At 42.9% G+C, this 23000-nt stretch overlaps 1 protein-coding gene and 1 long non-coding RNA gene across 7 annotated transcripts; one reads left to right on the top strand and one right to left on the bottom strand.

The window, feature by feature from the left end:
* Window positions 1-1060: 1060 nt before the first annotated feature.
* LOC129604869 (uncharacterized) lies at window positions 1061-6187 on the bottom strand. The gene is made up of 2 exons (XR_008696174.1): window positions 5698-6187; window positions 1061-2134 (listed from the first exon to the last, which is right to left on the bottom strand). It is a non-coding gene; the product is annotated as an uncharacterized LOC129604869 (long non-coding RNA).
* On the top strand, window positions 5066-22973 carry mef2d (myocyte enhancer factor 2d). 6 transcript variants are annotated; one of them, XM_029167654.3, is made up of 14 exons: window positions 6191-9069; window positions 9319-9430; window positions 9871-10242; window positions 12001-12204; window positions 12362-12499; window positions 13002-13218; window positions 13740-13796; window positions 14057-14241; window positions 14826-14855; window positions 16768-16897; window positions 16971-17160; window positions 17770-17838; window positions 18389-18439; window positions 18918-22973. In XM_029167654.3, exons 3-14 carry the CDS (start codon window positions 10189-10191, stop codon window positions 19384-19386), a joined length of 1794 nt encoding a protein of 597 aa, XP_029023487.1. In that variant the 5' UTR covers window positions 6191-9069; window positions 9319-9430; window positions 9871-10188; the 3' UTR covers window positions 19387-22973. The 6 variants fall into 6 exon arrangements, with proteins under 6 accessions (XP_029023485.1, XP_029023490.1, XP_029023488.1 ...); XM_029167652.3 differs by lacking the exons at window positions 6191-9069; window positions 9319-9430 and adding an exon at window positions 5066-5279; XM_029167657.3 differs by lacking the exons at window positions 6191-9069; window positions 9319-9430; window positions 18389-18439 and adding an exon at window positions 5066-5279.
* Window positions 22974-23000: the final 27 nt, after the last annotated feature.

Genomic DNA, 23000 nt, shown 5'->3' on the forward strand with positions numbered 1-23000 from the left:
CCTCACCACCAGCCCATTGTTTTACTGCTGCCAGCCCAGACGCCATACAGCGCTCCACTGAACGGCGGCGGCGGCTATACGTTGCGCCAAAATCAGCTTTGACGCACGCTGGCGAACAAAGTAGTGCACGTGGAAAGCGCAAACGCTCCGCCTGTTATTGCTGTAAATATGAGGTGCAGTACTTTTGCATAACCACGAGGATTTGGCATTTGTACGCGTGTGTGTGCGCGCACTCAGACCTGGCACCCTTTCACCCCACGTCGCGCCAATATTCAAAGGGGGATCCTCGATTTGTATAAGAGCTTAATGAGACGTGGTGGTGCATTGTTGATGAATGGAGGGGGGACTTCGAGAGATTTAAGGCATGTTGAATTACTAGAGTTTTCAGAATTGTGGTAGTGATTGATTTAGATTTAAAACGATTTTTTTAGTGTCGATCGACATAGCGATCATATCTCATTCATCTTCTATAGAAAATATAGTGAAACGTGTCCAGTTGTTCTTCTTCTCTGTCACAGCTTCTTTGGAAATATTTGTTTTTGCGTTCCAGTAGTGCTTTAAATTGTTTAATCATTTGTATTTAGAATCCTTTACGTTATTTTTTCTCACTCATGAATGAATGAAAAACAAGCCGTCCTGTATCACGAGAGTTGTTAAGACACTTGAACGCAGACGCACTGTTCTCGTTTCACCTGTTGTGTTCTCGGCATCACAGTCAAATAACCCGTAAACCTTAACGGGCAGGTTCATTATTTACAAGACTTGCTGTAACCTTTAACTGTTTACACTCATGATTAGGATTTCTCTTGTTTGTTGATAAATGCGGGATGTGATCAGAGACTTCCAAAGCTCCCATTCAAGGGAAAATGAACAGTTTAATTCCCATCACGGTTAAGATTGATATGGATTAAATTTGATCTGTACCTGAACGTAGGTTATCACTATTAAGAAATCATTGTGATTAAGATGCCATTTAAAAACAATCAACCAAGCAAATAAAAAAAGTTAATGAAATTATGCAAAAAGTATTGTGAATATGAATATAAGAGAGAGTAAAGGCTTAGTTCATAATGTGTGTTTATTTAAATCACCGGTAGGTTATAAAAACGTTAAAAATCAAATACAAAGCTAGAAAAAAGGAAAAGATATTAAAACCAGCTCATGTGCGTGTGAGCCAATATAACAACCTAAAATGTTAACACACAAATGAAACAAAGCAAAATGAAAAAGCTGACGATACGTTAAGCACCGTGGCTGGTTCCTTTGTCGTGTTTTAACTGGTTGAATAAACGATTTAGAAAAGTTCAGAGGTTTTTACAGCTAATCGGACACACACACCAACAGGTAGCTCCACTCTGGAAACGGGAAGACGCGTTTAAATAACATTTGCAACAATAATAAATTATATTTTACAATTAATAAAAAAGTTTGTTTTGTTATAACTTGCTTCATTTTTTCGTCTTTATCGCTTTTTTCTAGATTTTCAATATTTTCTTGTATTCTGATAAAACAACAACAAATCGACAACTGTAACTAAACTCACCTAAAGATTAGTTGTTAAAATGAATTAGGCTTGGGCTCAAATTCATAAACCTTTTAAACCGTTTATAAAATATTTAATTTTAGAACAGTGAATTATGTTTAGTACATCTGTTTATTGTTTGACTGCTTTTCTTTTGACATTAAGAGAGTTAGTTTGCCCAAACTTCAGAAATAGAATATATATTTAATTTTGAAACCAAGGTTTTGAGCGTTTCTTGTATTTATCATTAACAGGATCGTTTTCATTACGCAAACATTTTACAACAAATCAATGTAATAATAACGTATTAGCCATAAAACAGGGACCATTGCGTTTTGATTTTATTTTCATGCACATTGGAACTCCCTGTGAGATTGTTATTTGAATTTAATAGTGATTAAATGAACACGTCCGACAACTGTTCGCCACGAATGTGTCTGGCTCACTCAGTCCTGCAGATATCGGATATATTTTAGCCTTATGATGATCAATGAGAAACCCGATGTCCATCCATCCACACGTCCATCCTTTCATTATCCCAATACTGGATACTGGAGCCAACTGCTGTCATTGAGTGAGATGGTGGAACATCCTGGACAGGTCGCTCGTCTGCTATATGGACGAAGGACAGAGACAGACAGTCACACATCCACACTCAAAACTATAGACATGCTGGAGTCACCAGTTCACCAAACTGCGTGTTTATGGACGGTGGCAGGAAGCCAGGAGGACGCCTGGTGTGTCGATCCGAAAGTGGTGGTCGTGACGCACGTTTTCTGTTCTTCTGCTGCCATCGTGTGGACGCTTTGTGTATTACACCACGGTGGCTCACTGCATCCTTTATCATCTGCTGCCCCACCCGGACAAAGAGCGTGCAGACCACTAAACAGAATGATGGAACCAGGCCAGAACTCTTCACAGTAGCAGCTTGGCACTGACTCCAGGTACCAGAGCTTGATCAGAGGAATGACTAGTATCTAAAACCTTGACAAACTCCTACGCTCACACGGCTTGAAATCGAGTGACTGCATAGACCATAGAATAGGATTCACTATGATTTCTTACAGAGCTACAGTTTAGTAGCATGTCATATTGTAGGAAATCACTATTAGAATGGGGATGTTTCATCACAGCATACAAATGATCACACACACCAATCTGGTATAAAGCACGCTTCAACATGAGCATTACAAGGAAAAGCAGCCAGGACAATGGGTGGATGGATATTTGGTCCAGAATCAAATATTCTACAGGGTACTGAGCCAACTACAGCTTTACCGGTGGCGTGAACTGAATTATGAGATTTGTAACTCCCCGCAGAAAAACAGCAGACTGTGTACAGGGGCATAAACATGTTTATTTTTACAGATAGTAAATCTGTGAAATGATCAGTGTTATAAAACGCCCTCTTGAGTAATAAGGATGGCGCGTAGCCCTTGTCTCCACAATAAAGAGGGGTCAGAGTTGAATGCATGTGGGAGGTAGCGTAGCGTGTGCGTGGGCGGTCAGGTAAACCTGCATGGAGAGCACTTTGGCATGTTTTGTCATTACCACGGTTAGAGTAACGCACATCTCCAGCCATGCAGATGCCTTGAAGACGGAAACAGACCCGCCTCTGGTCAGAGGAACCGTATTGATCTGCGAGGGCAATGTCAGGTAGCACATGTGAACATCAGTGGACTTGGAGCCACTACACCGAGGAGTTCAAACAGCTGAACTCTGAAGTGCTCCTCAGCTGGTGTGGGACATTTAACAGCTGCCGACTCTGTTCTTTAAAACGCCTCAGGCCAAATCCTCCTCGAGTTCCCTCAGCTGAACTTGTTCTTTCGTTGCCTGGTGTCTCTGCCCTCTCTAACCTGCATTTCATTCCTTCTGTCTGCCTCTGGACACTCTTGTGCAGACTTCGACTCGCTACTTTTACTCTGGACATCGTCCAAACGACTCCCGTGAACTCCTGCAAACTTGCAGAGCATCGAGGTCCTTTTTGTGCATTCTCTTTCTTCCATTTTAAAAAGCAAGGATCTTTTTCCACCACTGATTTAGAGGTTTTCATGTCTAAACTGGCTGTATAGAGATCACTAGGTAAATCCTCTATGCATAACTTATAGGTTTCAGTTCAACAAATCAAGCCAGGCGTCGTGGTTATTTATCTCTGTCAGCCTCTCTGCTCCCAGTAGCTCTTAGCACTGGGTTTCATGCAGCACTTGTTATTTAACTATGGCACAAATGTGACTGGAAACTCAGAGCAGAGAAGTACAATGCTGTAACATGCAGAAGTACTGCATGTTACCAGAAAGTCAACGTTTTTTATTTAACTTCATGAATTACACCTGAGTCACAGGAATAACTGCTTTCTCACTGATATGTATGGTGGCCAACGGCCGTGACCGAGGCAACGTGGCCACGAGCCTCAGGGCAAACTTGCAAACGGAGCTCCTGCCGACCTCTCATCACCTGTGGCCCTCTGCACTGTGGAACGCGTGGACGCTGTCATGTCCAAGTCCCCCTTAATTCAAAGTGGGTTCCAACATATTGTGGCCCCGTTTTCATAGTAATGGAGGACACACATGTGAAACAAACTAAAAGATATACAGTTGAGATTTGGGTGCAGTAACTTATATCAGGTAGATAATAAACAAAGTAAGGAAGCCAACTCATCAATTATCTTTCTGGCAATTACTTTGTAGTAAAGTGATTTTTTTAAATAGACACAGTTAAAATACATCCTAAACGTGCTTATGCTTAAGGCCATTTGTTTTGTCACAACGTCCAATTTCTTACCAATTGGTCATTTTATTTTAACAGTAAAGACATCACGTGTGTTTTACGTATTGAATATGCCTAAATATTGAACCCAACTTGGGAAAGTGTGGGGGAGGGTCAGATATGGTTCATTTTACCCTTGAGCAGTCCAGTGGTTTAATCCGACCCTGTAATTATTGTATGGATAATGAATTATTATTCCGATGTACGTTCATGCCCACGTACAGTAAACGTTTACTGCGCCTTAAAGTCATAATGATAAAAGTCACTGCCTTTAGGCTCCACAATAACTGAGGTGTATGATTGTGTTGCATCTTTAAAAGGCACATTTTAAAAGTTCCGTGTTTTTGTGAGGTATTTACACGAGGAAGTCCGTGGGCATTTCACCACGGTTCTGGTGCCTCGACACCAAATGATGGCATAATAAAAAGGGACAATTTAGACGATAAACACAGCTGCGCGTCCATCGTTTCTCTTCTTGACAACCTTCACGGGTGGCGTTTCGCCGCTTACACGGCTGTGGCGACTGCAGACGTGAAAAACAAATGGCCTAGCGGGCTCCCTTATGGAAAGCAGGCGGGCTACTGTGAGGCTACATTGACATTTTCCCCACATGCAAAATCATGCAAAAGGTAAATACAGAGGCGGAGGGATACAAACACTACAGAACATGGCCGTCACCCCCGTAATGTCCTCTCTCGCTTCGGTAACGCCGCGCTCTGATTGGACGAGAGGCTCGCACGTCAGCCCCTCATTGGAGTGCGGACGTGTCAGTCAGGGGCAGATGCCGATGACGTAGTTCGTACACTGGGTACGCTGTATCGCTGGGGTGGACAGTATAGTTACTTCAACATTATGGAATAAAATGTCGCGGATTCATATAAATAGAGACGTTGCCTCAGCGTAGCTAATTAATGCGTTTTAATTAAGACAGGTCACCTCTGGAGAGGGCAGCGGCGGGACTATTGTCGCTTTTTATCAGCAATATTTCAGGGTAAGTGGAGTGATACATTTCCTTCCTGCGTCTTTTTTCCTCGCACAGGACCACGGCAGCTTACTTTAATTTTTTTAAAAATATCGCAAAACCAGGCGACGCTGCTCTGATTTGCTCCTCGTATGGCGCCGGGCGTCGTCGTCAGATACGAGGCGAGGGCCGCGCGATCTCGAACGCCGCGCGCTGCGCCTCGCTTAGCCGAGTTATGTGGCGAGTGCGGGGAAGGTAATGGCTGTCCGTCGGGCTCGCAGCGAGAACGTTGTGAAATGGCCTTTCTGCCAACGCTCGGCCCGTGCGCCGCGGGGAACGGCCGCGGCCTGGTCGGCGTCGCGTGCGTTTTGTTTCGGTGAAAATAGGACGGGGGGGGGGTTTGTTAGCCTCCAGCCGCCGCGCTGTCAAAGCGGAGCCCGTAGGATACCTGTGCAGTCAGCGGGCCCAGCCTGCCTCCAGCTGTCACCGTGTTCCGATGGAGACCGCTCTGCTTCCACTTTGTCATTTCACCCCTACGTGGGCTCCACGCGCTCATTCCAACGCCGCCAGTGCTGTGACGGTGTTCAACCTGTGCACACGACGGCTGCACTTAAAATACATTCTTGGCTCTTTGTGGTGACTCGATGAGGGTTTCCCACACAACATAACGGGGAGCTGAGCTGTGGCAGTAAAGGGCACGAGCCCGGCCTCGCTGTAATCTTCAACACTTCGCTATCTTGGGAGACACCTTTTGGTCAAGCGCGTGTTAAACGTATTGGAAACCGGCAGCTGGGGTTCGTGCCGTCCTTGCACCGAAGCCGCTGTGCCAGAAGTAGGCCAGTTCGACAGTGATCCACTGTGTGTCATCCCTGCAGATGGATTCATATCAACATCTGTGCGTAGTGAAGCCCACTGATTGGGAGCATACATGGCCCGTGCCACCGTTTCATCAGATTTCTCCTCCCTGTCCTTGTTTTTTTTTTCAAATTAATGTGCGAAATTGTTGTTTCTAAATGTTTGGACACAAGTCCATTGTGTCCTTAAATGTCATCCTATTGTTTGAAATGAAAATAGAAATCTTATTTTATTTTTATTTGTTAAAGCAGCAGGCTCAGCACCATGGTTGCTCAACACCTTCTGGTCATTTCCAAAGGCATTTGATCAAAATGTGCAGTTAACCATAGCCATGAGTAAGACTTTAAGTTGATGAAGGTCAATGGTTATTGGATGGAACATTTTATAAAATATTTTACTCATATTTTTTCAACTTATCTGAAAAGCAAAGACTAGAATAGGTAAATGTTTAGAAACGATTACTGCACTCGCTAGAGATGTAAAACACATATACAGTATACAGACATACATTTCAGTGTCACAGATCTGTGCAGAGCTGTGACTGAGACATGAAGACTGTCCGAAGCCCCTGCCTCCGATCTGTGGACAGACAGACCCCGTTATAACTCCCATCCGATGCTCCAGCCATTTATCTCAGGGCTTTGGCACATTTCATTGGCTAGTGCATAAACTGCTAAAGGTCACTGCCACTAATTACACTAGTCCAAAACAGACAGATGCCTACCCTAAGCTTGATTGTGCCCTCCTTCATTAAAATAATATTCAAAGGTTGCAAAGGTTGATTTTAAGAACATGTAATTCTTTTATTATTACAGTGAACAAATATCTAAAAATAATGGAGCCTTTGTTCCCATTTAATACATGTATAATCAGCTGTCCAGTTTTTTTTCATGATTTCTTCAATTAATTAATAAACTTTTTTTTATTTACTGCCTACATTGTATGCAATAGAGCAAGCTTGGTCTGGCTGGATGCTGTTTTAGCCAAGTGGCGACCTCATTATCTTGGCATCCAATCAGTCCTCTGGCCAGCTCCTAATTGAGCCATCAGCGCCTTAAGGGGGAAGAGGAAGGATGAACGTGTCAATTACAGTAATGAGGGGGCAGCCATGCAGAGGGCAGTCAGGGAGAGGAAGGCTAGACAGAAACCTTGCAGGGTAGCCCCATTCTGCTCAATTCACAGCTAATGAAAGATAATGTTGTAGCCCGACAGTGGCAAAGTTAGCGGAATCCACAGGGAAGAGCATTTTTAATCGTTTTCCCCTCTGGCGATGGGATATTTCTACAAGTCTTGTTGTGGTAATGGTTTAGAGTTTGGTGCCTTACAGTTTCAGATGATCTATGATGTTCAGCACTGCCTACAACACATTAAATGTGTTAAATATAAAACAAAATGGGTATTTTGGCACAGCACAAGCTACATCATGACGTGTCCCATTTGGTTTGCAGGCCTTTTAACTTAATTGCAAATCTCTATGAAATGTTTGGTATTTACAACACTACTAAGGTGCTTGGTGGGCGACTGAAGTCACTTTACTGGTCACATACATCACATCAACATTATTGACATGTTGCACTGAAAATGATGATAATTATTTGTTTGTTCATCTTGTGATTAAGGAAAACATAAGTCTAACATTTAGATTTCTTGTATTATTACAAAACATGACATTTAGTGAAGATGTACAAGGGTTGTTTTTCTGACAAGTGAAATGTCAAAAACTAGTGAAAAATCCCAACTATGACTTTCAGTTCTTTAAATGTATTCAGTTCCAGGTTGGATTGCTTAAGACAGTTGTCCTCTTTGTAGGACCGGTGCCAAGATGTCAGATGACAAATGCCTGCACAAGGAGTTGGGTAGCATATTCGGAAAGACAGGGTCAGACCCTGTGCATGCTTGAGACCAAGGAGACGTGGTCAGCAAAGCTTAGGTGACCGTCAGCGATGACCCGAGTTGCTGGTGGATAGAGTTGGGGACAATTAATACAAATCCTGTTTATGCATACAAAAGTAGATATAATGTGAAATCAAATCATTGTTTTGTAATTGTCCAGTTTATAGCGTAGCATTTAAATACAATGCTCAGTAATCCCCAGTTCTGGAGTTGGAACGTCACAGAGGCAGAGCTGACATAGTTGAGTCATCTGGTGGAAAACACAAAGGGACATGTGGGTTATGGGCACAGCAGAGACAGGACAAGCCGTTCTAGTGGTTGGTAGAACCTGGGTCACACTGGTGGAGGGGCGGCGACAGCCCTGCCAAGATGCCTTGAAGTGAACTGCCTGAAAGCTGCACCAGAGATGCCAAGCTAAGATGGCACACTGGATCTGGTGGTGTCAATGTCAAGGGCTGCACACAGACGGAGTAAGATTAGAACCATTAGAACCAGCTTTTACAGCCTGCAGGGACTCGACGAGCAGGAGGCCGCTTTATGATTCAAATGAATTTAGAACGAATGCAAAGTTTAACACTGTCAATTCATATAGAGCCAGAAACACACAAAGCCCAGAATCAGCTGTCTCTGAAAATAATTATAGGAAGGTCACATTCTCCATTGAAAGCTACTTGAACTTATTGGCTTTATTTGATGAAAAGCTTGTAAACTAAGGTTTAGGCCGCCTGCTGTTATTTCAACTTGATCGACAACAATGTTGAGCTGCAGTGTTTGTGGCGTCTCATGCTGTTGATGAGACGTCACTGACAAATGATGCAGAGATTTTTGGAGTTGAACCTAATACGCTGGGTTTTATTACGACTTCTGATTAATTCTCAAGCTGGCCACTCGCTCGGGTGTTGAAATGTGGTTTTGCCGAGGCCCCATGTGCACTCCAGTGGCATTTTCATTTTTTCCATCTGGCTTAACAGCAGTCCCACAGGAAAGCGCGGACAAGGAGAATGAAGATCGGAGCACAATTACCACAGGGCTAAGCCTTTGTTTAGGAAGGGGCATGAGGCTGTTAGGCAAGGTAATGCAGATCCAAATGTGGTTTAGATTAGAGAGCGGAGAATAAAACATGAAATAATGATGAACCTAATTAGTTTGTTGTTAGACGTGACGCTTTCATCTGTATTATTCAAGAGTTGTGCTGTCAGTTTTTACTGCCGCACTAGGACTGGAATACATTTTGCTTGGGGATCCATTTGCAGTCACCGTCTCGTTTTCACTTGCAGAGTGGCGTGGCTGCTTTTTCAGTTCATATTTCTCTCCCTCGCAGCGAAACGTTCACTTAATAAACAGCTGATGTGGATCAAAGGGGATTCTACGGTCAAGCATGGAACCGAACCAGTAATTGTAACGAGACGTTTACGGTCCTCAGTGTTGTTGTGGTGAGAAACATGAATTAAACATGAACATCAAAATTGCTGTCACATTTCTATGGTTTCAGTAACCAGAGGTTCATGAAGGCTGTTGGTAAGGGAATAGGGAGCGCTGTTAATGTACCAGCTGCTCTGAATGCACAGCGTCACCATTACACCTCACTGAGTTCAATTAATCGTTGAGGCTAAAATTGATTATTATATGATTAATTTTACAGTCCTGTGAAGTGAATTCCTAGTTGTGGGTTTAATTAAAGCTTTCCAGAACACAAGGAAATGTGGAGGTTATGTTACTAATATTGAATTTTTTATTCTTAATTACAGTCTAGTACATATTTACTGCTGAAGTCACATCCAAACTATAAATTGTTTTTGTCTTTTTTTCTTCTGTGAGTTATTTACATTGGGATAAATTAAGTTTCCATTTTCTCTGTTTGTGTCTTATGCAGGAGAGGAGTGACGTCCTCCTCACCGCAGCAGCTGCAGGGAACATTTTTTCCCACTTTTGTTCCTGTTGAGCAAACAATGAACTGAGGACCTGCTCCAGTCCATTCACTGCCCTCACTGCTCGCCGGCAAACGGAGTCGACCGCGTTGTCTCACCACATCTGGGCAAAGAAATGCGCGTGTGCGTGCGTCCTCGGGTGCAGGACTGTGTCTGAGTGTTTTTGGGCTGGAGATCATACACTGCACTTCAACTCTCACCCTCTGAGAAGCGCTTCTCTACTTGACTGACTACAACGTTTGTGTTCACCACTGCAAAGCATCATGGGTCGGAAAAAGATTCAGATCCAACGGATCACAGATGAAAGGAACAAGCAGGTGTGTCCTTGTGGGTTTTTTTTTGTTGTTCATCAATCTCTTATCTTCACAATTAATGGCTTTTGTTTTTTTCTATCTGCAGAAATGGACAACTTAAAAAACTTGTATATTTGTATTAAAAATGATATCGAGGTGGTTTCATGCGTGCCAAAATCTATTTTATTGATCAACTTGGAGCACTGTACCCAGTGAGACTTTAGGAGAAATCGAACAGTTTTAAGTAATACAAAGTTTGCTACATGACTAATCTAGGTACCTTTAGGCGATACAGGGTCAAGACCGTTTATGTTAATGCTATACAGTTTTAAGAAGTTGTGTATTTTACACATTGATTTCCAAGCTGTGGTTTTTCATGAAAAGAACACCAACAGCCATGAAAGGGAAATAAAAGAGAAAACTCTCCTCCTAACACGTAGTTCATTGTGTGCAGCTTAGTAAGTTTCCAGTAGCCAGAGGTTTTCTGTCATTTAACTTGTGGGAGGCACCAGGAACATTTTATGTTGCCTTCATTGATTTTGTGAGGGAGTCGGCCTTTGGTCTGACCCTGCACACATTTCTTATTCTGAAGCTGCTGTATAGCTGATGCGCTTTTCTGTGGGCACCATTGTCCCATTTGAATTCTCTTTTCTCTGCAGTCAAAACACTCCTTTGCTGTAAATCGTGTTCTTTTTCAGTTCCGTCATTGTTTCATTTCTCCTCACTTCATGAGGCTGCCACCTCGGTTCACAGCAGGGAGGGTGTTTGACGGGTGATAAGACGAGTTCTGTCAAACCCAGCGCTTTGTGTCGCTGCTCAAAAGTTTTTTTTTTTTTTTTTTATCACACTACAGTATTTTGTCTCACGTTCTCAGTCCTCCACATGTTTTTGTCAGTATACAATCACGCTGTCATGTGATCATTTTTCCACTGATGACTTTCTTTCAGTCTTTCTGCCTCACAAGCTGACGGCAAAAGAATCAAGTATTTTAGTTTTTGCAACCCACTGTGAAATGTTTTCCATTGTTTTAATTCTAATTCTGCATCTTCACCGCTAATCTTGATCAAGTGAGAACTGATAGTTTTCCTTCAGTTAATACTAGTCCTGTTAATCGATTCGCTTCCTATCGACTGGAAAAATTGACCCCAATGACCCAAATGTTTGAGCATTTGACTTCTGTTATTGTATTTCAAGTGAACCTAGTTCCCATAATCTGTGATCTATTAGTTGCTGTGGTGCCATAAGCACATATGCCTGTTGATATAATAGCTTTCTGTGGAAAAGATATCCAGGGGTGACTGGACTGAAATAAGTCAGTTAACAGTGTTTGCTGCTTTTAAAACAGAAATGTCTTTGTCCTGCTCTCGTTCGAAATTAGTTCAAATATGTTCTTCAAAAGATGTCAAACAGTAGACTATCAAGGCTAAAAATAACAGCACATTTCAAAGCAGCTACTTTGACTGCTGAGCAAGTGTAATCGTCAGTCATTACCTAAAGTAAAGTCTGACAATTACAGAGAAGATGTTGTGCCTCTGGAGTGCAAATAGTCGGGTTTGCTTCATTATTGATGCTGGGTTTAAGTGATGATCTAACAATCTGACATACTGAAAACATAGACTTTATATAATACTATTATTTGCTTATTCACATGTCATGCGCATATTCCCCTCAGCTGTGAACTTAGATTTAAAAGCAATAAACACATTCACTTATATTTAAAACATGATGTGCAGCAGAATCCCACATACGTATTCTGACCTTCTGTATCTCCGTTCCCCTCAGGTCACATTCACAAAGCGAAAGTTTGGCTTGATGAAGAAAGCTTACGAGCTGAGCGTATTGTGCGACTGCGAGATTGCTCTGATCATCTTCAACCACGCGAACAAGTTGTTCCAGTACGCCAGCACCGACATGGACAAGGTCCTGCTCAAATACACAGAGTACAATGAGCCTCATGAGAGTCGGACTAATGCAGACATTATTGAGGTAAATCCATCACACCAGCAGGTTCTGTGTACAGCTTGTACCTCTTAACACACAACGTATAATGGGTATTTACTAAATGAAAAGCGTGGCGTATCTGCAAGTGTTATATATTTACACTACTTCTGCTTTGCTCCTTTTTTAATTTTCACCTTAACAGACTTTGAGAAAGAAAGGCTTCAATGGTTGTGACAGTCCTGAGCCAGACGGCGAAGACTCCATTGATCAAAGTCCTCTAAATGATGACAAGTTTCGTAAAACCACAGAGGACCTGGATGTCCTCTTTAAACGCTACGGAGTAAGTCTTCTATTCCAGACTTAACTTAATGTTCTGTTCTACTGTGATTACTACTGCACCTGCTTTTATCAGTAGACATCTCAAACATTTGTCTCTTACTGTCCCTCTTGCTTTAGCGTGCGTTGCGAGAGTAAACAGCCACTGTGAGGTTGCTCCAACTGGGATAACATTTTTTTTGGCCTAGCGTGTAGGGCTTTTATTTCCAGTCTTAACAATTTCTTCATTCACTCAACTTTTACAGCCAGATGCTAATGATGCTCTAGCTGTCATGCAAATAAAAAAGCCTGGTTACGAATTTGGACAGGAGATTACGAAAGTTGTTTTGGTTCACTCTGAGTTATGCAGGGTAAATAGTAACAGTTGGATTTACCAGAATATAAACATAAAATCAATGTTGCAACTGCTCCATGTGTAAACAAGCCTGTGAAGGTGAAGACATGGGGGAAGTGGAGCAGTCTAGTTCTCGAAACTAAAAGTGAAATTGTGTGTTTCCGTGTTGTAGCAGTCGACGGCTCAGGCCCAGACGTTCTCCATGCCAGTTACAGTCCAGGCGTCCAATCCGAGCACACTGCAATTCAGTAACCCTGGCAACGCCCTGGTAACTACCTCCTATGTAACATCATCATCGCTCACGGATACCCACCTCCTGTCGCCACAGCAACCAGCTGTACAGAGAAATACAGTGTCTCCTGGGTTGCCACAGCGACCAGCCAGTGCAGGTGAGGATAACGACGAGCCTGGAGTTGGCTGTAGATGAATGATTATAAGATGTCCTGCCCTGCAAATAAGTCAGTCTTGGTAAAGCTTTGAAACAAAACAAGCGACCCTTCAGTGATAAGTGTTCCTTTTAAAAATGTCACATTTCCCATTCAAGAATGTCATTGTGCCTTTTTCCATAGTTATTAGTTGTTATTTATTGCAGCTGATGCTATCGTGATGATGATTAATTCCTCTGGGAGTAGGGCTCATTGCTGTGCTGTCAAATAATCTACTTGGTGTGACGCTTGCTGCACTCCTACTCACCTCTATAGCTGTATCAAATGTTAAGCGCTGATCTGCTGGAGTCATTACTTTTGAGATTAATTAATCAAGTAAGAATACAAAACCTGGGATTAATCGAGATAAAATACAGTCACAGCCTATTCTATACAGCCAACAATGGAACTAAACTATGTATATAGAAACATGTACATTGTCACAGAATATGTGAAAGCTTCTGGTTTATTTCTCTACCTAATAGGGGCCCTTCTTGGAGGGGACCTGAATAATTCCAATGGAGGATGTCCAAGTCCTGTTCGTAAGTACTGTTATGTTTGTCCAGAAGCTGAACTGGTTTTCCTCCTTTAGTGATTTTTTAATTTAATTTAATTTATGGAAGATTGTAGAATCTATTTAGGTCTTAATTTGTTTTATTTTACCAATTTACCGTCTTTTTAAATTAGACACTTGTAATAAAAAACCCTGTGGAGGACTGACTCAACCATATCCTGCTGTCCGCATTCACCTGTTTGATCCCACTATTGATTTCCGTCCATTCACACCTCTCTCCCCCTGCAGCTAATGGATACACCAGTGCCAGGGCCTCCCCAGGCCTCCTCACCGTTTCCAACGGCAACAACGGCCTGGGGAAAGTAGTCCCTGCAAAGTCTCCACCCCCACCTCCCAGCCCCCAGATGGCGAACAGCCGCAAGCCAGACCTCAGAGTCATCACCTCACAGGGAGGAAAGAGCCTCATGCAGATGGTGAGTTAAACCAAACCCAATTCGTGCTTTCAAGATCTTTGTATAGAACTTTAAAAGAATTTAACTTCACGCTGCATGATGGTTCCCACCACTATCAGAAATATATAACAGGATTAAGAATATTTGTTCAGGGACATAGAAATTATTTTCCTTACTTGCATACGAGTGAAATGGAAAATTATACCAAAACACAGGGAATTTATATCGATGTATCAAATGAAATTCAAGGATTACATAGAAAATAAACACCATATAATCACTGTATACACTTGGAGCAGACGTTTATGTTAAACACCCAGGGTCCAACATCTCTTTATTTACTCAAAGGCTTGGACGAATCAATTAACACCGACTGACGTATTGATGAGGTTCTTCACAGTCTTACTGGTTCCTGGTGGAGTTTGACCCAGTGTCTCGCTGTAGCTCATACATAAACAGGTTATAGCCCAACAGGAACACACAGAACTATATATCTGACTGTAATATCATGTTAGTAGTTTTGCCTGAACATTTGTAACAACTCTTCACTTTGAGTAACGGATCTGAACCAGAGCTGTAACCCTTTCTGTCACCACCCTTTGCAGACAGAGGATGAGCTGGAATTGGTAAACGAGGTGATTTTCCCCACGCATGAGTCGATGCTCATCGACGGTCCACACATTATTAGCATGGTTTTAATACCGTACCAGAGTTTCTCATTGTCGTTTGGTTCTGTTCCACTGACATTTCTTGGGATAGTCTTCAGTTTGTGGTTCCCACCTGACTGCATGTGATGTTGTTAAGACCATTATTGCGCCGCTAGGATCATGATGTTCTCAGTGACAATTGAGAAAACGAATGATAACAGACCTTCACAGTTGACAAGCAGAGTTGTCTGTGATCTCCTCAGTTTTGAGCCAGGCCCATTTTCTCCATCACTTCAGCATGGGTGTTGTTTCACTTGGCATTGTGGTGCAAAGCACTGCAAAGCATGTTCCCCGTTCACTGACACCACAACCGATTCTCATTCTCACCTTCCACCAAAATAGCCGATTTCAGATGTTGAACAACTAACTGGCATTACATTAAAGGCATTTCAGGCTGCACTCTCCTCAGTCACATCTCTAAATTTAGCTCCAGAGCATTTGCAGCAGAAAGTTGTAATATTTAATATTTCAGTTTTGTGCAGCTCCTTTAAAATCGTTGCATATTCAGTTTGTTTTTACCCAAATGACACAACAAATTAACAATCTGTCCCAATTAATGCAATATCCAAATATAAAATTTTCAACGTTAATCCAAACTTTTCTGTTTTTAAAGTAACAGATTAAAAAGTACAGTAAAATATTCCAGTGCAAATGACATAATCATTATGGTTATGAAATCATTTAAAGTTCGGTTGAATTTGCTCTTGGATAAGAAGGATTAGAGCTTCTCTCTGCAACCAGTGCTGATCGTCATTCTCCCTTTTTACAATTCCACTCAAAGCTGATGGTAAGAATCTAATTTTCTAGAGGATAGTGATTCATTTTCATCACTCTCACTCTGCCGCTTTCTTCACTTCTTCACAAAGACAGTTAATTGAATCTGGCCCCTCTCTCCGGTCTATCTCCCCTCACTCGCTCTGTAAATTCAGCATTACAGTCATAACTCTGGCCAAATGTTTTCTCTCAGGATGATCAGTCTCACTATACAGAGGAGCAATTCCAGACCAGAATTATTGCATCTTTATCCTTCCGTATGTAGAGCTTTTTATTTTTTTCCTAGGAAGAACTTCTATTAGCATTTATCAGTGATATAATTCAGCTGAATCAGACTCGAGTGCTGTGCTTTTTCAAAGATTTGTGTCTTTCAGCGCTCATGCATAATAATAAAATGTGAAGGTAACGATTTCACAGACTGAGCAGCGTGTCTATTGCACCCATGTCTGAGAAACCTCGACTGTTCTGTCATCTAAATGTGTGACATAATGTACAAACACTGAGCAAGAAGACGGTTTGAGCTCTATTATTCTCATCTCAGAGTGAGCGATTGAACCAATAAAAGCATGTTTAAGCATGGTGGAGTGCACCCGAATAGCAAACCTCAAGGCCTTTACTGACATCCACTGGAGAAGCATGAGATGAGCTGCACATTAAATTAATAGTCGCTCAAGATCTGGTTCACAATAGGTGAAGAGAACACAGTATAAAATATTCAATACAGTACATAGTAACTTAAGGTGACTTAATTTAAATAAGATTCAATAAAACCCACCACATACACAAGTAAAACTGGGGCTTGGACCGACTGCCTTTAATGTAATACATCCACATTTATGCTTCACTCGAAACAAAGAACTTCTGATGCATGTCATCGAGAATCCACTGACAGTAAATCCACTGGAGATTTGAGATTTACTCGAGGCATTACGAACCCAGCCATGTGCACCTTTATCATTACCAGCATGTCAGAAACCACGCGTTTGCGCCGCTCCTCCGCTTCGGGGCTGGTGCGAGCGCTGCCTCCCGGTCTCTGCGGTGACTAACGCGTCGTGCTTTCTGGCAGAACGCCCAGCGGCTGGCGGCTGGAGCGCAGGTGGCGCAAACCCTCACCACGCCGGTGGTGTCCGTAGCCACGCCGAGCCTCCTGGCACAGGGGCTGCCCTTCTCCGCCATGCCCACCGCCTACAACACAGGTGAGCCCCGCGCGCTGCAGCCGAGCGCGGCGCTGCTGGGGGTTCTGCAATAACGCCGCTGTGTTTCTCTCAGAGTACCAGCTGACCAGTGCAGACATCACCGCTCTACACGCTCTGGCGTCACCTGGTGGCCTGCTGCCAACCAGCGTGTCTACGTGGCAACAGCAGCAGGCTGTTTCCCAGCAACCGCAGCAGCAGCAACAGACGCAGCAGCAGCAGCAACAGCAACAGCAACTCAGCCTCGCATCGCTCAGCAACTTGGTGTAAGTCCTTCCTTTAGGTTCTCATGGCGGCTCCTCAATCACTCACCCGCAGGGTGGAGGGTGATGGAGATTCTCTGATGAATATGCTTTTTTGTTACAGCTGATGGTTCACTAATAATCTTCCCCAGGCGGCTTGCATGTGATCCATATCATGACTTTATATGCAAGCAACTCATTCTTTTTTTTTACTGAACTGATCTCTCACCAGCATTTCGCCATCTCAGCCTCCTCATAACATCAGTGTGAACATAGTTTAGGTTGTTGGACTAGTTGAAGCGTGATGCTGTAGTTACTCAAACTGTACGGACAAATACTTTAGATTGCTTCACTTTTTTTAAACTTGGGAACTTCAACTTAAATTTGGGGAGCTGCGAGCTTTCTGAATACACTGTAACACCAGTACTCTAAAGCTACTGGTTTAGTGTTGTTTATACGATTCAAGAATCTATAATAAATGCCTAGAGGTATTTTAGGACCGACTACTGTCATAGAGCATCTGATACTACATTATTTAAGCAGAAGCTGTGCGAACAGTGGGTTCGGGTCGGGGGGATGTTTGCTGGCATGAAGACCAGATCCTTGAAGTGTGTTCTCTCCTCTTGTCCACAGCATGTGGGGCGTGGACAAACAGAGCAGCGAGCTGTCTAGCCAGGTGTCCAGTCTGGCTGCCAATCTGAGGTGAACAGCCAATACTAGTGTGTGCGTGTGTGAAATGTCATGACCTTGTGTGTAGGGGGGGTCCAAGGGCATCCCTCTGTTGCGTATGAGCGGCAATTACAGGGTTAAAGTGCTTCCTTACAAATGATCATCTTACTCTAACAATGGGTTCATTAAAGCTTACTTAGCTAAAGAACTATTTTATTGAACAGAGGCATGATGAGTTTTTTGCTTGACCTGACAAATCTTACAGTACTTTATTTATCAAATAAAAGCCAAGTATTAAACTCCATCTTTTGAAGATGGCATTTGACTGAGGCAACGCACTTTCCTCTATTATTATATTTATTCTCCTGGTTGTGCTTCCTCTGCTGTTTCTTAATCCAAACGTAGGATTTTCACATCTGGGTTTGTGCTGGAAGACTGTGGTCTCTGTTTCTGAACATTACTAACATTATTGCTGTTGTTAAACCGTGCCTGCAATAATGTTTCACACTTTTTCTCCACACATGCCTTCTAATCCACCTCTTTCCTTTTGTTTGGGCTCCAACGTTTTGTTTTCTCCCCGCAGCGTTGGCTCTCCGTCCAACCTGCTCTTGGGTAGAGATGAGTGGTTGGGCCGGTACTGTATCACACTTCCTTTCTTCCTGTGTGTCTATGCGCTTCTGGCTGGCTTCACCTCAGCACGTCTGCTGCCGTCTGCAGTGGAACAGGAAACGAGCCACCGTTCCTGTTCTCCAGCCACAGATTATTTTCTGTTTATCATTTGTAGCTTCCTCGCATCATAGTCTCACTGTCAACCACCATGTCACGCATCATTTCATGCTTCCTGGGCTGTTCCGTTGATCTTTTGGAAGTGGCAGGGGACTTAGTTCTGCTTTGAAACGCTTGGAATTAACTGGATTGTTGAAGAATCGAGTGTGGCTTTTCCTGTCGGTGCTGTGCTTTGTAATGTGGGTTTCTGTTTTGACACCACTGGCCTCCCAGTTTGACGCTTATACACTTTTACGCAATGGCTAATAATGTCTTTTTCTGTTGCTTTTCCTCTTTATTCTTGTTCCTCACCTTCCATTCTCCTGTCCTCGTATTCCTTTTCCCAGGCCGGTCACCCATATACCTCAAGGCACCATGCTGACCGTGAACACAAACTCCAGCGTGAGCATCAAATCGGAGCCCGTGTCCCCCGGCCGGGATCGCAGCACCCCTTGTCCTCCCTCCTCCACCACCCCGTCCTCCACCTCGGGCGGCTCCATCCTCGCCGCTCCGCCGCAGTATCCCGGCTCTCTGCTGTGCCTGGAGCCCCCGACCGGGCGCTCGCCCGCGGACAGCGTGAGCAGCAACGCCAGCTCGTTCGAAGGCAGCGATCGCGACGACGGCGCGGCCGGGGGCGGCGGGAGCGCAGGCGGAGGAGGAGGCGGCGGCGGTGGCGGCAACACCGCGGCCGGCAGCGCAGGCCGGTCAGTGCCGCCCGACTTCAGCCCCACGGCCGAGCTCCTCAGGGCGTCGAACGAACCGGAGCAGGAGGCCGGGAACAGCAAGCGCATGCGATTGGACACCTGGGTCACATAGAGGCGCCAGCGCCACCGGTCTGCAGCCTGGAGACGACCTGGTGACACTTTTAATTCACACAACACACACCCTCCATTTACCCCCCACTGCCCTCACCCCACTGCCACGTGACACTGTCATCACACATCTTCCTCTGTCCAGATTTCTACAGCTCGGCTGCAGAGACGTACACGGCTTTGCCAAAAAAAAAACAAACAAAAAAAAAAACACGGGGGATCACTTTGAGAGAGCTGAGTGGTTTAGATATCTCGTCCCAGGTAAAGCCCTCGACAGAGGTTTTTGAAGCCTTCTTGCTTGAATGGTCCCCCAATAGGAACTTGTTTTGGTATAATAAGGTGTCCTACGTGACAAAACTATACAGACATTCATCTTTCTCATGGTTTCTGCATCATCATCTTGTATTCACATGGATCTTGTGCTACATCATTCTCGACTGGATCTGTGGATCGTCGACATTAGGGACTGCTGCCATACGACGTTCCACTTCCTGCTCTTTTGAAATTCGGTGTCAGTGGGATTGTGCACTGTCCATTCTTCCATCAGTCACTTCCAAGCTGTACTATTGGTAAAAAAATGAAAAACTATCTAGACATGCTGAAGGACTGGGCATCTATCTGGCACTGAACAAACGGACTTATCAGTCCGGTAAGAACACATCCCCAGCAGTCGATCCTTCTGCTGCCACAGTTCCCACGCTGGCGCCCCCAGGCAGCTGGAGACCTCAGCCGTGGAGTGAAGCACCTCGCCAGAGTGCCAACATCAACCGCTCCCCAACAACGAAAACAAAATGCCAAACGCCTCTCGCACGTTGCAGAGACCTCCACAAATTATCACTTGCACTGTCATGAAAAATGTTCAGTCTTCAGACTGGGTGCTCCTCCCGTCCACTCGCCTCATCCCCTCTTGGAGCTTGTTGGAAATTGTTGCACCAGAAATCAAGCCAGTCACTCATCTTATTACCAGGAGTAGATGCCATCTAGTTAGAGCATAGTAGGAGTTTTTGAGCCTCCGGTGGCTCCTTTGGGTAGAGAAGTATTTGGTTCTTTGAGTCCAAGTGTTCTTTATCTGTTGGTATTTTGGAAAAAAAAAACAGTTTTGAAGGTCTGTTTGTTGTCCAGAAGTGGAAATTCTGACTTTGTATAAAAATCACTCCTTATACAAAAGCTTTGATGTCCTCTCTAGCGCTCTAGCTCTTCTTAGCTCTTTGCCGTGTTTCAAAAAGTGAAAGGAAAAAGACATTTTCTATATTTCTACCGCTTCAGTTGGCGACAAAGTAAAATAGCTTTTCAGCTTCAACGACGTGTATGTACATATGAATATATTTGCATAGACTTTGCTAGGTATCCCTAAAAACAAGCAATGTGTTGATTCTCAGTGGATCTGTTTGCATATATGAGTGTGACTTTGATATGTTTTGAGCTACGGTGCAGGGGTTACGCCGCACTAGGTAGTGCTGGTGGATCGGACTTGTTTCAGTAAACCTATTTTACGCTAGTATTGATGGTGTGTGCACTTTGTCTCTCACTCACAGAGGCCTGCTTGGTTGTGGTGTCATCATACTCTCCTACCACACATTTTTAAAACCCACGATCAAAGTTCAATTGTCCATTTAAAAGTTATTATTATGACACTGCCATTCACTTACAGTGTAGTTTAGAGATGAAATACACTTAGTTATGCATATTTTTGATTGAAAGAATCATGTAACACATTAAGCAGACACAGATTATGCCTTTTATCACTTTGAAATGAGTCAAGAAATTGGCTACCAAGTGCTGTGTTTGTTGTTTTCTTGTGTTTTCTAGTACAGATTTGCTTTGTCTGAACCATTTCAAGTGTGTGTGTGCGTGTGTACACAAGTTGTTTATAGTATCCAAATAGAAAGTTTATTTTCATTGCTTAACCCCTCTGCCCTTTGAGATGAGACGTACTGTTTATTGACTGTTTCTCTACATAAACAATCCTACACATTGTGTAGGTGAAGCGGTTTATTGTGATTAGCTGCTGCCCACAGCATTAGGTGAAGGAACACAGACACCGCGGGTTTGTGGCGAACGTGCTGTGTGACGCTTTCACCGAAGCCGGTGCTGTTGAGGTTTTCCATGATCAGGTCATTACTCCGTCCTTCATTCAGCAGTGTGGTGGGAAGCTGTTCACCCTGCCGACATCACTGCGTTCTCCTTTTAGTCCTGCTAAACAATCTAATAACACCTTCACTGAACCTGTGTCCCATAAACCTTTAAAAGAATAGTTTGACATTTTAGTAAATGCTTGATGAAAATCTAGGGCACAAACATAAATATCATGCAATAACTAGATAATAAACTATCTAAAGGGTAACAAACTATCAGCACATCTGACGTATCTGCTGTTATTTGCTTCTGCGATGTTTAAGTTGCACTTCACTAATTTTACAGTGAACTTTGTAGCATTTTTAAGTCGTCTAAGCTAAAATTAGTTTTATTTTCTTGTAAAACCCACGGTAGCAGGAGGTAACATAAAAAGTAACAGCAGCTGCACCGGAACATGAGTGATATTAATTCTCTCCACTATCAAAAATAATAGTTCTTGGACCTAAAAATGTCAAACTATTCCTTTTAAAAAGTGAACTTTGGGCGATACGGTCCTTCAAACAGCTGATGATCTCTTAGCAGCCGTTTCCAGTTTTGCAGAAGTAAATTCCCAGGCAGACGACGTGTGGGCACAGACGGTTGACTGAAATGTGAAACCACACTTCAACGTCCTGCCTCTCGCAGCTCTGCTCATGTACAAATAGGTTTTCTGTCCAATAGCAGCGTAGTCACAAGACAATCTATACGAGAAATGAAATCCTGCACCCATTACTTGTTGTGTACAATGTTTTTTAGAACCTCACTATTTTTGGATTAATTTGTGCTGGTGACAGTTCCATTGTCTATAATTATAATGATATTATTATGGAGCTTTTATTTCATTGCTGTTTAGTGTAGGATAGCAAACTGTTTATTTTCTCTCTCATTTTATCTTATCATAAACAGTACTAGTTTCCTTTTATGAAACAACTTGCTGAAAATTGCACGATCAGTTGTTGTGGTATTAGCAAATGCAATGAAGGAAATACCAGTTAAATGCTGCAGTTTTAATTACGATATAGAATATATTTATAAAAACGGGAAACAACTGAAATTAGTAATTCATTAAATTTGAAAAACGTAGGTGCATGGGATACAGGTAACAACAAAACCTATGTTACACACAGTAAAGATAAAGGACATGCATCACAAATGAGCTTTCAAACTCAGAATAATGTAGCATATGAAATACTAAAGATGAAATTTATAGCTAATATATTGTGCTGAGCTAGTCCGCTTTGGGTTTTGTTGTAAAGAAAATATTTCTTTTGTTGTTTTCTTTTTTTTGAGAATGATATACAGTTTGTGTATATTTTCATATACAAAGTATGCACTGATATGTTATTGAAATTCTATACCGCTTTTACAAAGAAGTGTTTGTTGTACCAAAGTATCCAAGTCCCTCGAAACCTTATCCTTTTTGCGTATGTTTTACCGTATTTTATATATTAAATAGACAAACTGAGTGAAATGAAACGGGATCTGTGGTTTTGTGATTTTCTT

The sequence above is a fragment of the Betta splendens genome, chromosome 11 (assembly GCF_900634795.4).
Source record: "Betta splendens chromosome 11, fBetSpl5.4, whole genome shotgun sequence".
Classification (NCBI taxonomy): domain Eukaryota; kingdom Metazoa; phylum Chordata; class Actinopteri; order Anabantiformes; family Osphronemidae; genus Betta; species Betta splendens.

Excerpts from the sequence above, each read along its gene's own strand:
- mef2d (XM_029167652.3), top strand. The coding sequence starts at position 10,189 with ATGGGTCGGAAAAAGATTCAGATCCAACGGATCACAGATGAAAGGAAC. Across the intron at positions 12,500-13,001 it reads TCCTCTTTAAACGCTACGGA|CAGTCGACGGCTCAGGCCCA; the intron begins GTAAGTCTTCTA and ends TCCGTGTTGTAG. Across the intron at positions 18,440-18,917 it reads AGAGATGAGTGGTTGGGCCG|GCCGGTCACCCATATACCTC; the intron begins GTACTGTATCAC and ends TCCTTTTCCCAG.